This window comes from Acanthaster planci, linkage group LG06 (assembly GCF_054643075.1).
Source record: "Acanthaster planci isolate LZ-2023a linkage group LG06, COTS_SCS, whole genome shotgun sequence".
In the NCBI taxonomy this organism is placed as follows: Eukaryota; Metazoa; Echinodermata; class Asteroidea; order Valvatida; family Acanthasteridae; genus Acanthaster; species Acanthaster planci.
The window spans coordinates 16,888,025-16,903,803 of NC_141782.1; the positions used below are offsets into that span (position 1 = coordinate 16,888,025).

Here is a 15,779-nt window from a genome sequence, read left to right on the forward strand (position 1 = left end):
CGCAAGCTTTCAGACAAGCACCGAGTATACAGTGTTTATAAATATATACATGTACGTCAGGTAAGGGCCAAACCCGTAATTAAAATTAACATCTCCCTGACGCAAAGTAGATCTTGAGAAATACCCTGAGTTTGTAAGCCATAAGTCCCAAACTTTGGGATATTTTGTAAAATATCTGATTGGTTCCGATTCATAATATTATTGTAAATGACCTGAAGGATCACAAAATGTTAATGAGGTCGCGCGTTGAAACCTACCGATTACACGGAATGCACCCTCAAATAAATTAGTTTTGAGACTTATCTTCAATGAGTAAGGTTATGAGGTGAGATGTATTGTGGGAGCGCCGGACCATGACAGGCTAGGACGCACTGCTGCTGCTTTCTGCCTGCTAGCGCTGGGGGCGTTTTCTGCCGACAGTACCTGGATTAATCACATGTACACGCGTTGCTTCTGTTGTCATGGCGTGTGTTAATACCACCCAAAATATCATGTTTGTTAGAGTTGTCTGGAAACAATCGAGGCAGGCCTTGGTAAGAGTGATCCATAGTTATTTTTTTGCGTTCCTGACTTTTTTTATTTTCATTTCATTCGATACAAACGGTCCCCTTTTAAAGTTAAGCATGATTGATAAGCACAACACACGGTCAATATAAAAAAGGATTCCACAGATGATGGTGCAGACAGGTTGTTCCAATACTCAGTTGACCACTTTTTTTCTCGAAAAGGTCAGTGTCCAGCTAACCATGGAGGAAGGAGGCTGTTTTCCTGCCTCCATGAGCTAACTTAGTCCAGGTTGTTAGTCGTAATGTAATAAAGACGTCGTCCAGCCTGGGCTACAGCTAATCGTTCTAATCTACTACTACTAGGCCTAGTTCCCCTACGCCTGGCAATGGCATGCCTAGTGAACAATATAGAATGGCCCCTTAGGCCTACTTTATGCATGCTTTATGTCTGATAAAGACAAACTTACCAACATCAGATCTATAACTGCTGTAGAGAAACTGGTACCTGTCAACTAAGTCTGCTTTAATCCTCACCTTCAAAGATTCCATGTCTAAAAATTCTGTTATAGGCCAACTACACAGCCGTGAACGTCTTGGCACCTTTTGCAGAGCTTCAATATCCTTTCTAGTTCTGGATTCCAATCAGGAGATATATATTCCAATGCAAGTTGAACCAAAGAAGTGTATAATCATTGTAACCTTCACCTCATCAGTACCAGTCATGCCAGTTAACAGTGTCGGAACATAGCGCTCTTCTGATCTTCTGACTTTTTCACTGGGTCTTGGACATGTTGAGATGGAGAGAGTACATTTATTTGGACTCCCAGATCTTTTTGGTTGGAGACCTCTTGTCAAAAAATTCTGATAAGGAAATGTTTGTAGTTAAATACGGCTTGAATCTGGAAGAACAACACATTTTTAGCATTAAATTAAATTCAAGCAACTGCAGGATCGAAATCCAAGTTAAATTACGGGACGTTTGACTTTCCTTTCTGCGATCTTTGGCTCTGGAGGATGTTTCATCAGGGAAATCTAGTTCTAAATTGCACTAGGTCTTAATTCCACCTCATGAAAACAAATTTACACATTGACATTGAAAGCATGGTACTAGATGGAGATTTGTTCGGGTAAAATGTGTAAGTCCTCCAAAGCATTCACCGTGCGTACATGTACATGTTCAGTTGCTGTGCTGGCAAACCAGCAGAAGTGGATTGGTACCGATTCATTGTCAAGTATGCACTTCCAACTGAGGGGTTTTGGATTTGTCATTCTTGACTGCTAGACAGCAAAAGTATGTCGGTAATTCCTAAAGTTTGACATTTTCGCGTCCCTGTTCAATCTGACCTTTGTTATTTGATGTGGAAATGTCACCGGAATTGATTTCCAACTATTACTATTTGTTTGGCAGGTAGTTTGCATTAATTCATCACTCTTGGAAATTAGAAAAGTTTTCTGAACTTACAAAATCATGTGTCAGATGTGACAGGGACACACACAAAAAATGGACCCCTAATTTCTGGAATTACCCATGTGTAAAAATCTCAAATGAAATACATCAAACAATCCGTTTGCCATTTATTGATCATGTATTGAAAATACCAAAACGTAAGCCATGAGCAGTTAAGTCTTAATATTCTCATTGCGGCCGTGCCCAACTGTGCTTTCCTCAACAATGCCTAACCCCTTGAAAAGGAGAGAAAAGGATAAAGATTTGATTTTGAACTGAGTTACTGTGTCCTAAATGCATCAGTTGATTGGTCCTCCAAGTCAATCTGTGACATTAACAATTTTTCAAAGTACAATAGCAAAATTTAACTGGGCTAATTCTCAATTTTCTTATTCGTTGCTCTAGCTCGTACCAAGACCAGCCACAATTTACAGACGAGACCTCCATCTAACATCTGTAGCTCACTCAGACTCAAAGTTCCCAAACCTGGCAGCACGTAAAGATGCCATGCTGCCCTCTGATTCATTCAAAGGGAAGACTGCCTTCATCACCGGAGGAGGGACGGGTCTTGGGAAAGGAATGGCCACCATGCTATCATCACTCGGTGCACAGGTGGCCATAACGAGCAGGTGGGAAATAAGACTGTGATGTGGACAGGTGGTGTTACTGATGTAATGGATGAATGGACCCCAGGATGCCCATTTGTTGAGTGCTTTGAAGCTTCGTTGCCAAGTCGGTCACAATTCTTTACCTGCCATTACAAGTTCATCGCATCATCCGCTTTTATGTCAGGTCACAAACTCTATAAATGAACAGTGACAAAAGCATTTCCTTGTTTATCCTATGTTGTTTGTGATGGTGCTAATGAGTTGATTTGTGACCGCACTTCCAATGGACTCACGATGGACTTGTGATGGATTGCGATGGACTCGAGGTGGACTGAAGTACAGGTTTAAATGGCAATACATTTAAGGGACATGTCTTCATGCATAAGGGCACCCGTTTTTTATTCTGTGGTTCTCATTTCCGACAGACCGTATTTTTGGCTTCTGACCTCAAAATAAAAAGCCTTTTTTTTCTGCCAACCCTGCTAAGAAGACTCTGCCAAAAAAAGGTAAGGTGTGATTTAATACCTGTACAAAAACAGCACTGAAAATGGACATGAGCCATATGACGTAGCCCAAACATCAAAGTAGCGAGATATTTTAGCATTTTTAATAACAGTCTTGTTTTTGTTCCATGTGCATTTTATTCCTTTAAAAAAAATGTTATTGAAACTTTTTTACTAAGCTATGCTAGCAGCTGCATGTACATGTACTTTTGGTAGTTCCATAAATTATTCTTGAGTTCATGAGTTCAAGTATTGTATTGTGTACTCAAAAGAATATTTCTTAGTTCCCAACTAGAAGGAAAAAATGCTCATAGGACTCAATATTAAAACAAGGGACGTGCATGTGTTGTGCAGTTGAAAAAGATATGAGAACCATAGAATAAGAAAAGGATGCCCTAAGCTTGTGTGCAGCATTCTGAATTGAATGCTCTGGTGCTGTATACAAAGGACAGTGGTACGTGGGCACTGTTCGGGAAAAAAATGGTTGAATCCAGTTTTGTCTGACTTATACGTTTTACTGTAAATCTGTATATTCCCCAAAGACTGCATAAGAGAATTTTTTTTTTTTTCAGGAAACTTGATGTTCTTGAGGAGACGGCCAAAGAGATTACCAAACAAACGGGCAACCCAGTCTTCCCCCTGTCAGCTGACATCCGAGATGCTGCGGCTGTTAGTGCCGCCGTCGACCAGTTTGTGGAGAAAACCGGAGGCCTGCCAAATGTAGTCATCAACAACGCTGCCGGGAACTTCATCGCACCCACTGAGCGCTTGTCAAACAATGCCGTCAAAGCTGTGATTGACATTGTGCTGACTGGCACCTTCAATGTAACACTGGACATTGGGAAAAGACTGATCAAAGCTAAGCAAGGCAAGCATTGTCCCACTGTCACTCTTATTTCTTTGCATTTTAACATGTTGTCTACTTCGGTCAAAGTTTTCAGGTCAGTCCCTCTCTGTATGAGTCACATGGATTGAATGGAATGGGGTCTTGTGCTAAAGGCTTGTGACTGACATTAAGAGGGTCAGGGATTTGAATCCAGCCACTGGCCATTGGTTGTGGACTTGGGTAAATCACCTCTCCCTTGCGTGCCTCTTTCCACCCAAATGGATGTTGGCATAAGCCAGAGACCAGTCTGCAATGGACTGGTATCCCCTCGGGGGGGGGGGATACTCTTAGGCATTTCTGGCCAAGGAAACTGGAGATAAACACCAGATGATGAGGCTGTATGGTTCTGGACAGACGTGCTGGAGTCCCCTATATGTGCAGCTTTGAAAAAAATCAGTACTAATTTAGTAACTTGTTTTGTGATAGTAGTTTAAGTTAGTAAATCATGGAATGCACCCCAGTAGTCTTTCTAGTTCCTCCAAACTGCATAATTGCTTCACACACTTCACTATTCATTTTAATATTCATTTCCATGTACCAGTACTTTCCAGTCTCTGTCTTGGAAGCAAATTTCATTGTATATTCATCCAGTTTCCACCCACAATCAGCCTCACTTTGGATAATACCTACATCCTCTTAACCCCCGCTATCTGTCGTCTGTCTGAGTTCAAGTGTAGCATAAATAACGTCTTTAAACTCCTTCATTTCCTCTTATTTCAAGCTGCCCTTTTCCCTCCCCACTTGTTACCATGTTACCCTTGCCTCTAGTAGAGTAGCCATTCTCCAGCTTTTGGTTGTTGTCAAGTTAAAATTTTTCAGGCGTTGAGCGTTTGCTTTAGGAGTTTTTAGAGTAACTCTTTGTGGTCATTTTGACACCAATTTTATAAAAATTGGACATAACGTTCTTGCACAGCGCGCATTTTGCCAAGACTTTTTCCACTATGGTGCTCAATGTACGCGGGCTGGTACACATGTAGCCATGAACGTCAAATGACCGTAACAGCAAAACTGTATCTGTGATTGAGTTCAGACTTTAAATTTGTAATGATAAGGAGTGTCTTTGCACGCAAGCCACGTTAACAAATAAATCAAGCAAGGCACAGCCGAGTTCTTAGAGGGGCAGATCCCTCCCCCAGTTGTGAGATGGGTCCAAATAACCCTGCTCTTCTAGGGTTAATACCTCTACTCTGACCACTTTAACATCCACTCTTGAAATGGTAACTCTGCACAGGCATGTATCTGACTGATGATTCTTGTCACTTCATTTGCTAGTGTCATTGTATTCCCCACCCAGGTGCCAATTTCCTGGCCATCACCACCACTTATGTGCATCTGGGCTCGGGGTATGTCACACCCAGCGCCGCAGCCAAAGCTGGAGTGCAGAATCTCACTCGGTAAGTTCACCTTGGAGTTTCACGCTGTCCTGCAATGGAATTATGGGACGCTCAGTGAATCACTGATGGAGGCTAGATTTATAGCACGTTACCTCCAGATGCTCCAGCCTTTGAGATATAACATTGAACCCTCACTGAAATGGACTTCTAATTTAAGTGCACCCTAATAAATGATTTAATTCTGCCCCTGTTTTGATAAGGAAGGCGGGTTGGTTACTGGGGCGGGGCCTGAGTAAGTGCAAAAGTCACGTGGGTGTCCACGTAAGCGCTAGGGGAAGTAATACAACATGCTGTCATTGGTTCCTTGCCATGTTAAAGGAACTGTTACCAAGTACCAGGTGCAAGAGATCTGTTGCTTGGTTACCTGCATATACATTCATACACGGTGCTGCTTACAAATAAACTGTACGCAAGGCTGTCCCTTTACCCAGTTTGGCTGGGGCGAACCAATTTAGATGGACCCATTCTCAGTTTTCTAAATTATGAGATTCAAGTGTTTCAGTTCCCTAAGTACAATTTAAATTTCTATTTCAGGTCATTGGCTTCTGAATGGGGCTGGTATGGGCTTCGATTCAATGCTATCGCACCAGGACCCATTTACACAAAGGTAAGGCATGCATGTGTAGGCATACGGTCTAGTAGTTATGGGGCTTTCCGGTTGAGGATGATGATGAACGTATGTTTGGATGTCATTGTTCGTGTGAAAGCTGCGACTTCAGCGAACATCCACAGGAACCTTACCAGTGTCGTGGTGGAATCTAGTCACTTGTCACTTGATCGCTGCTTTGTCTCCAAAGCTGTGACATTGATCACAGGTTATGCTGGTGCAGCAGTGGTCACTGGTTAATGCAGATCAGCCCATGTCCATGGGAGACTTTGATTTGCTGTGGTGATCGTTTAGGTCTTATCATCGCATTGCTACTCCTTTGGAAGCTATTTAAAGGGTAAGTTGGAGTGACAAGCGTAGTCTAGTCAGTTGCCGTTGGCCCATGTGCATGTGCCATGGCGTCCCATTCAAATGACCCCAGCTCAACCATATTTGTATGATCACATCATCACCACATTTTGCTGTCGGTTGCCACTTGCCCTGCATTCACAGTCTGTGCCATCTTGTGCAACGAGTTTGACGTCATTGCTTGCTTTGTACTTAGTTAATAACCAGTGATGCAACCAGGCCCCTCAGCCTGGTTCCAAAACATTATAGACTAATGAATGTGATAACCAGAATTGTTGCTTGAACTCATTCAAAAATAATCCCAGTTGTCGTTCTCACCGTTGCAGTGACAGACTGTTGCCAAGTACCTTCCCATCTCCAGATACGAATTGGTCCAAAATGAACACTTTAGATTCAGTGTATAAGCGTGCATGCTTAACGTACATGGAACATGTTGACAAGGAGTGTGAGCCACTATAAGTGAACCTCAGTTGGGCCAAATCAGCCAGAAACTTTGAGTAGTCACAGCTTCCACCTCACACTCGAGTGTTGCCTGATTCTGCTGTATTTATGCACCCCCCAAATCCCCCAAACCCTGGGTGTACCTTGGTGTAAACACCTTTATAAGGCAATCCGGTTCTTGCCTACTAGTGGCATGAGTGGCCAAAGTTTGCAGAAACCTCAGCCTTGGTTGGTGTCAGATTTTACTCCCAAATGAACATTTGGCCTATCACTTTTTATCAAGGGGAATCATACTTTCATTTAGTGTGTATGGGATTTTCTAACGCTTAGTAAATTAGTCTTATGCTTTAACCATATACTGCTGGGGAACCCGGTTTTGGGTACCTTGGGTTTGTACGTATAGCCGGGATGCCCGAAATCGGACAAAAGAGCTGGGCCTTGTAACAAAAGACCGTACTTGGGACAAAAGACGCACTGCTGGGAATTGCCGTCATTTTTCAGCTTGCATTTATCGGAGGTCATCCATTATTGTTTAGAAACAGTATACCACTGTTTTCGGCATAGCGCGCCCGCGGATTAGCACTGCGGACAAAAGTGCTTTAGCTCCCCATCGATGAGTGATACAGTACTGCTGCACACTAATCCAGCTGCGTCTGAAAAGACGCCACTGGCATTCCCTGGGTACAAAGGAAATTACGCAACACCTCACAATTCTGGGCTCTCTTTACTGGGCGGCAGGCCTGGCTGAAATTCTCAGGTGTCCATGGAGGCTGCCTGTCAGATTAGAGTAGCCACCAGTCAGTCATTAAATGAAATTATGAATTTTAAAAGCCAGCCACTGTTTTACCAGCCATTTGTGGGCAAAACTATGACTGTGACTTGGAAATGGCAGACCTTGTTCATTCCATCGATCTGGTCTCATCAACTGTCTTGCTGCCAAAGCAAGGTTGGGGAGTTTGTCTTCAATTTGTCATCAAGTATGGTTACTGTTTCCCTTGCCTGTATTTTGGACCCCAATTCCACAGGGTGCATTTGGCCGCCTGGATCCCAGTGGCCAGTTTGCCGAGCACATGAGGCAGGGGATCCCCCTGGGTCGCTTTGGAGAGGTGGAGGAGATTGCCAACCTGGCTGCATATATGGTCAGTGACTATGCCAGCTGGATGAACGGCTCCTGCGTCGACTTTGATGGGGGAGAACTGCCCTTCAGTGCAGGGGAATTTAACAGAATGAAACAGGTAAGGTGTATGGGAAAAATAAGAGGTTACAAATAATGCATGTGGTAATTGGGCAGCGGAAAGGATATTTTTCATGGAGCGACGGATGAAATAGTCTGTTCTAAGACATGAAGCTGTGTTTGAATGTAACTTTTCATGTGTCACCAAATGGAACTATCCCCGCCTAAATTTGTCTCCCAAGCACAGAATCACCCTGTGTCTTTTTTTCTTTCACTGAAACAGGTAACACCAGAGATGTGGGACATGATCGAACAAATGGGCAAGAAAGTCAAGGGCTCTTAAGAATCTTCCCCAGCAGCTCGGGTGCAAATCCTGACATCAATAGGCCTGCCCTGTATATACATTTTTCTGTATACAATTTGAATTTCCAACAAGGGTGGATTACCACGCTTGGATAAATTGGGGGATCTCCAGTAGTGAAAAATTCTCTGCGGAAATTCCCAGGAGCCTGTTGGAGTACATGTGCTGTTTTTCCAAGAAAATACTCTTTTGAACAGAAGATTGCCAGAATTGTTCAAGAAGCTTTTTTTTTAGTGGATGATCTTGCCTTCCACAGAGAAACAAACTCAGGGTCAAACTGTAACTTCAGGAAGCAGTTATGAATGCAGTGTAATAAGCATGATTTATTGTATCAAAATAATAACATTTACCAATTATGTACAACACAACGGCTTTTTTTCCCATTCTGTTTCAGCTTTCTGCTATAAATATATATACCTGGCACACCTCCAAATCAAAGCCTGTTCAGTCCAATGCAAATTCATTTTACGCAAAAGAATACATTACAGGAATTAACCCAGGTGACGCTTTTGGATTTGTAGCTACCTGTATTTACATGTATCAGTTTCGTAACTGTTAGTTTGTAAATTTATCAGTACATGTGCTTGAGTATTGGATTGAATATTGGATGAATACCTCTCAACGACTGAATGAAAATCATGACTGGGCCGTCACACTTTTCAGTTAAATAAAGTGAATACACAGGTGAATTTATCTTACGTTCACAGATAAGCCATCATAATCGATTTTTACATTGCCAATACAAGCCTCTGTGCGATTCTGTTAAATTATGTAAACATACTGTATAAAATAATTTTACACTTTGCACTGATGGAATAAACTGGACTGCCAGATGCTAATGCGGCAGGCTCCTTTTAATGACAATATTTTTACACAGTGGGAAATCCCACTGTAGGGAAATGCCTGGAGCTTGATGTAATGTCTGTCTCGGACCATTTGTATGGAGAGTTGCCAGATGCCATGACTATGGTTGCAACCTACTTAAAACTCATGTCAAACTGTCTAAAATTTAGGGACACATGCAGTTTGTGGCTTCTAATTCTTTTCACCACGGTCGTCTACGTATATGTGAACCATCATTGCCAAACCAGGCTGAAGAACTGAATACAGCTATCTGGACATACATACCAAGATTAAGCATGAACATTGCAAACTCCACAGCTTTCACTGCCTGGAACAACCAAAGCTTTCTTCAGGTATTTCTTACTTTGGATGACTTTGAAGAATGAAAAATAAGGGGGGGGGTTATCAAGCGATAGCCACTTCAGCTTTGTTTTGGAGTATTTGTGCATTATGAGAAGCTTTGCTTTACACAAAATATCCAGTCTTGGTAGAAGCTCCCACATACACTTTCCATTTACACTTCCGTTTACGTATGTGCAAAAATGTCCACACAGCTTAAAGAGACCCTGAAGGAATGAATCCAGGCTGCTTCCTACAAAAACTGGAAACAGTCACCAGCCAAAATATCACTTGATGATGCAAGCAGTTTGGGTGGTTCTCTGCCACACTTTGCTCAGCAATAAAGTTCCTTGGAGAAAAAAGTCACATTCCAATGAACAAACAGGCAAAAACATCTACATGGCCAGAAAGACCATTTCCGCTATGATTAGGGCAATGGAAACCAATGTATGTGAAGACTAGTCCATATAAATAAACTGTGTAGCCCAAAACTAACCAGTTGCAAACCATCTACATCACTTAGCATTTAAGAAGCCTCAAAGAACACTTAAACATAAAATGTATAAAAATGGTGAATAGCTTAATCTGTTTCCAGGGATGCACATTTACAAAGCTGCATTAAACCACTCCAGGAATGTTGAACAAAGCTCTCATGATCAAAGTGATCTGGCTACCTACATGTATGGCTATGATGTTAAAGCACACAAAATCCATGTCTGGACACTAGACTCCTCAGGCAGTAACAATCGCAAGCCAGATTCATGCAATGAAAAAAACAGCAAACCGACAGAGCAGCTTGGAAACAAGTGACAGAAATGGAGCATATCAGTTCCACTGGTGCCAGTTCCAAACACTGATTACATGTACATGTAGTAGACTGAAGGCCTACAGCAAAAAGCTCAGGGATACAGTCGAGTGACTTGTGTTGAACCACCTGACAAAAGATGGTGTACTTGAGTACTGGAGACCAATCCATTCGGCCTTACCACATGGTATTCTGACAAGTATGAAAAGCCAGGACCATACTCACACTTACTCCAAACTGACATACATGCACATGAGTAGCTGGGAAATGCAGCGTGGCAGTGAAGAGAAATGGGCAGTGGGCAGGACTCCCTGGATCAGTCTACCACCACATTCTTTCAACTAAATATTTCTGACTCGGTCTTCTCAATAAGTATGAGTATTCTTTACAATACAGAAAACAGCGTGCATGTGTTTCAGTTACAGTTAAATTTTGAATTGGAATTACCCCAGAAAAGTGTATGCATATTCCCCAATTCCGCATCTGTGACAGACTTCAGAGAACCATTAACATCGAGTTCACACTTAAGATTTTCAGGGATATTTTTATCACTTTACAAGAATGCTTCAAATTACACATGCCATCAATGCCACACTCTTAACAGCAATTTGCAGGCAATGAACGCTTTCACTGTTCTCTGCTCTAAAATGTTTGTTACAAAAAATTGCGTCAAAAATAATCTATAAAATTTGTGCCAACTTATGTACAAGTTTAATACTGAATTCATGTTTAAAAAATTCTTTACGACTAATCTACTGTTCAGCCCAAAGTATCAGCCCCAAACAATTGAAAATTGAAGTTCTGAATACATCAATCAAAATCGGAAATTTTCACGGTGAGAATTTTGGCTTGCAATATTATTACTTTAACTTTCCCAAAAAAAAATTTGAACTTTAGGAATAACCAAGTTTGATTCAGAGTAATTCCCAAGAAGTAATGCACAAGAAGGCATGTATGAAAACAGGAAACTAACCAGGCCAACTGTACAAGCTAATTAAAGCAGCTTTTGTTACCAAGGATTAGGACGGGGTGATGCCCAGTACTGGAATGTCAAATGAAAACTATGTGCATTGCAGTCTGATATTAAAACTTTCTGTAACCCTTTAAAGACCATGGCAACAAGTGACCAGAACTTAAACGTGTCCACAAAGCCACAGAGTTATCTGACCCATTCTAAGCCAGCTAACAACATCAAATGGTCTAACTTAGGAGTTTGGTCAGCAAAGGGTTTACGTTTATGAAATCCATAACTAGACATACCTTTATGCGGAAAATAAACTGTCCCCCTTTCTCTGCTTTTATCATATCATACCATCACCTTCCTCAAGCATATATTAGCCAAATTTCTTTTTTTTTTTATAAATTTCATCTAACGGTACCTGGAACCATATCTACACGGATTCCACCCAAAACTCAGCCTCTGAAGAACTTACAAATGTACAGAAAATGTCAAATCCTTCCTCCCAAAAAATCAGACTGAAATGGTAGTAAAAAATTGGACAGAAATACAAAAGCTTGAGAGCCTGGAAAACTCTGCATTTGGGAAGAAACCAAATTAGAAATGGAGGGAGGCCACAATCTGTACAGAAAAAAAAAAGCCTGCTAAGTAGTTCAAACTAAACCTTTTGGTTCATACAAATTCATCCTTTCATATGCATTGTTTCCACTGTTTCAACTTGGCATTATTATCCACCAAACAAGAAAGTGAAATAACAGCACCGTGCAGCTACTGCATTGAAAGAAATGTCAAACAAGATATGGAGTAACTGGTATTAAAGTTAGCTTGCCCAGAACATCAAAACTTTTGGAAAATGCGCGGTTTAGGATTGTCTTTTTTTGATTGTTGAAGTTATGCTCTTAATTTTTACAGCACATCAGGATTTTATTAATCCCAAACCTGCTTCCCAACAAGGTTCAACAAAATGAATATCACATAAAAAGACAAACGTAATTTTAAAAACTCGCTAAAATCTGCCGGGCAGTTGGATTGCAGAGTTTAGAAAACAAATTACAATTTAAGAAACACTTGTGCCCAAAATTGGAATGAGTTGTAATTTCATTTTGGTCCTTAACTCAGACTTGCCCCCCTTCTGTAACAAGGAGGCACTCCTTCAAATATTTCCTAAGAATGCGCAGCGCGCATCCAGTAGCAGAAAAATGTAAACCTCTCATGTTTTACATATGTCCTCTCATCTTGGTTGAGAGACATAGACACTGGAAGTACATGTGATTCATATCAACTAAGGAGGAATTGCTCTCTCTGTTCAGTGTTAAAGGTCTCTAATTGTAAAAACTCCAGGGGCAAATTAACTGCAAGTATAAGTTAGGACTAAGTATATTTGACTTTAACATCAATCCCATCACTTTAAAACATTAACTGTGAAAATAGTAGCTATCAAACAGAAAAAGAACTTTGTTAAAAGGAAATTCTGCATAGATATTTAATCTAAAAAAGTAAACTTGTGAGGTAAAGTAGGTGACCCAATTGTCTAGCTTTTTGTGGGATCTCCTGGTCTTCAGTGCCTCTGGGAATCATGTTTTGGGGTCACAGAAGCAATTTATGCCCCTTTTTTTTACTAGCAACTACCAGAGACCTGCTTTGCTGTTCAACACCCCTCGTGCTTTCTTGGCTCCTTCCTTCTGGGAGGATGAAGCCTTTCCCTTGTTACCCCGTTCTTTCTTCTTCCCTGTCCCCGTGCTGCCGTTCCCGTTGACAGTAGCCCCCCGGGGAAGGCTCTTGCTGCCCAGGTGGTTGACGGTCTCAGGGCCTTTGGCCCGGCCGGGGCTCTTGGTCCGGCTGGGGCTCTTGCCATGCCCCAGGCTCCTGGAACCGTCCGGAACATCCCTGGCGCTCTTCTTGGGGGACGGCTGGCGCCGATCCTTGGTGGATGACCCGGATATGACCGATCCGTTCATATCCGTCTGGCTGGAGCCAGCCGAGTCGCTGGAGTTGAGCCGACGTTTGTCCTGGGGGTGCAAGATCTCGCTGCCCAATGGGGTTACCAGCTCAATGCGGAGTCGCTGGGAGCTCAGGATCTGCTTAACCACCTCACCATGCTTCGACCACTTGACGTTCTGGCCATTCACCCCAACAATGAAATCGCCTTCTTTTACACCACTCGCCTGTTACAAACATTCACAAATCTTAAAAATAAACACCATGCACATTCAAGTTGTGTTTGCAATCCATTTGAGTGTGCCATTCATTTATACTTCTTCACCCACACTACGGGACGAGGTCAATCTAAAAAATGATCTGAACGTCACAGCCACACTTTGAATGTGGTAAGGTCGATTTGGCTGTCTGCTGCTTATAATGCACAAATCATTTGTACATCGGTTACCCCAACATCAATTGTGGCGAACAGATTGGAATCCTGCTGATGCAGTCCATTAAGTTTCTGGGATTTGGATGGCATTCAAGACACTTAGTGTCAAATGGCTGTGACACATTTGAGCAAAGCCTGACATGATCACCAATCCAGCAGAAACTTGAGGACTGGAGAACGTGATCCCGGAGGAACTTCTAGCTAACTAGTGCTCAATGTCTTATGACAACTGGTTCCCGCTTATTCCATAATTTGGTCAGATGTTTGAGAAGACGACCTTACCGAAGCCACATAGCCACGGTCCACACTCGCAATGATGACTGGTGAATCACCTCGCACCGTGAAGCCAAATCCCTCTGCTCCCCGCTGGATGTCCACCATGCGTGGTGCCGACCAGTTGTTCCCGGCATTAAAGATAGCGAGCGGACCCTATGGAGAAAAGAACAGAAAGTTCGAACACTAAAAGTTGTCCTTTACTCTTTTGATGGGATAAGATGTGGACAGAAGCATGTGACAGGCATGAGACATACGGATGAATCTCCAGTAGATTTTAAGGAGGATGATATTCTTAGATGGACCAAAACTTACGAGTTTATGGAAGATATCATTGACTTTTACTCTTGTGAAGTCGATTGCAGTTGGCTCCAGAACCAGCTCAGTTTCACCTGTTGCAGTAGGTGGAACACAGAGAATGGTCAACTAAATTTGGCGAAAGGGTGTACTGTGTTCAGAGATTTTATGGAATGAAACAATTCAAAAAGGATGAACACTAAAAGGAAGAACTGCACTGATCCATGCTTGACAACACCCAAGCTTCTATTAAAAAACAACAGTAACTTTAGGATGTGAGTGGTGACCCCAAATGAGTCAAGAGACCCAACAGTTAATGAGCATGCTGACACGTTACATCAATTAATTTGGAATTTGGGGAAACAACACTTTTTTGTGATTAATTAAATAAATCCTAGCACAGGGAAGCACTACAATAGCAAGCTGTTTTAATAGTTTCATCTTTGTTTTCGTTTTCAACTGTTTCACTACTTGTATTATTTTCTGTCAAATGCGCATTTTGGGGTCTTCCACCCGTGCTCATTTCTGCCTTTTTTTATTTGTCTGAAAAATGTTACACTGAAATTACATACATTAATGTCTCCTAGCGCAGCACTGAACTGCATACTGGATTTATTTGACAAATGGGAAAACACCGAATAGAACAGACGGATTTGAGGAGCTGACCTTTGATGTCAGGGACGTCCATCATCTCAAAGAAGTCGTCCTCCTCATCCAGCTCCGTGTAGCAGCTCATGGAGCGGTCGTGCGACTGCCTAAGCACCTCCTGCAGTGTGTCAATCTTCCGCAGCATCTTGGAGAGGTTGTGCACCCGCAGTGCCTCCTCGTGCAGCATCAGAGCCTGCCGGATGTGGGCCTTGCTCAGCCGCTTCCGCTCCTGCTGTGAGCGTGGCACCTGCAGGCTCCGGTGTTCGTCGTAGACGGTGGGGAAGACTTGCTCCAGCATGGCCTGGTCGTAGGTGGATTCTGTTTTGGCCAGAATTTGACATTCGATTTTTACTGTGAATCTCAGTCACATTAACCACACAATACCTTAACCAGTGGATCACAACTTATTTACCCTGACCATCCAAAGTAATTCAAAATGCATCACGATGACTTAGAAGTTGCTGGATCTTATGCAAGTGCAGCCAAGTACTGCTTTCCATGAAGCTTCATGTACGTTGAAACTTTGAGAACACAAATTGAGCCATTGGTTTCCTGCACGCCTGTTGATTTCGAGGCTCCGGCAATGTTCAACGTAAAAGGCCCTTGAGAGTTAGAGTCAAGAGACATCCTCCCCACCATCCTGACCACTCCCCCTCTCCCCCATGATGAATCTCCAAATCTTACCTTTATCTGTGTAGCCCATAGCTGCATAGTAGTGTGAAGACGCCTTGAAGTGTTGCGATTTGACCAGCACCATGGAGATCCAGGAATAGGGGATGTAATCCTTCACCTTAGGATGCATCATGAGCTGATGCACCTTTGAGTAAGCCTCTGAAACCTGGTATGTGCCAAAGTCAGAGAAAGAACGTTCTCACTCCTTGAATCTTTTCAATTGGTAAATGACATGTATTTCGAACTGCCACAATCAAAATCAGACATCGGCGTCTTTTAAAGACAAATCATGCTCAAA

The 15,779-nt window shown here is 42.3% G+C and overlaps 2 protein-coding genes across 2 annotated transcripts in view; one reads left to right on the forward strand and one right to left on the reverse strand.

The window, feature by feature from the left end:
- The first annotated feature begins 388 nt into the window (after window positions 1–388).
- LOC110982170 (2,4-dienoyl-CoA reductase [(3E)-enoyl-CoA-producing], mitochondrial-like) lies at window positions 389–9,114 on the forward strand. Its single transcript, XM_022240417.2, has 7 exons — window positions 389–533; window positions 2,359–2,582; window positions 3,637–3,932; window positions 5,245–5,344; window positions 5,879–5,951; window positions 7,766–7,975; window positions 8,198–9,114. The coding sequence occupies exons 1-7, from the start codon at window positions 462–464 to the stop codon at window positions 8,255–8,257; spliced, it is 1,035 nt and encodes a 344-aa protein (XP_022096109.2). The 5' UTR covers window positions 389–461; the 3' UTR covers window positions 8,258–9,114.
- rhpn1 (rhophilin Rho GTPase binding protein 1) overlaps window positions 8,579–15,779 on the reverse strand; it is a 30,333-nt gene continuing 23,132 nt past the window's right edge. The window contains exons 8-12 of the mRNA XM_022240416.2: window positions 15,494–15,647; window positions 14,828–15,127; window positions 14,180–14,256; window positions 13,874–14,020; window positions 8,579–13,385 (exon numbers count right to left, since the gene is read on the reverse strand). Of these exons, the coding sequence (XP_022096108.2) occupies window positions 12,846–13,385; window positions 13,874–14,020; window positions 14,180–14,256; window positions 14,828–15,127; window positions 15,494–15,647 (1,218 nt within the window). The 3' untranslated portion in view covers window positions 8,579–12,845. The remainder of the gene's footprint in view (window positions 13,386–13,873; window positions 14,021–14,179; window positions 14,257–14,827; window positions 15,128–15,493; window positions 15,648–15,779) is intronic.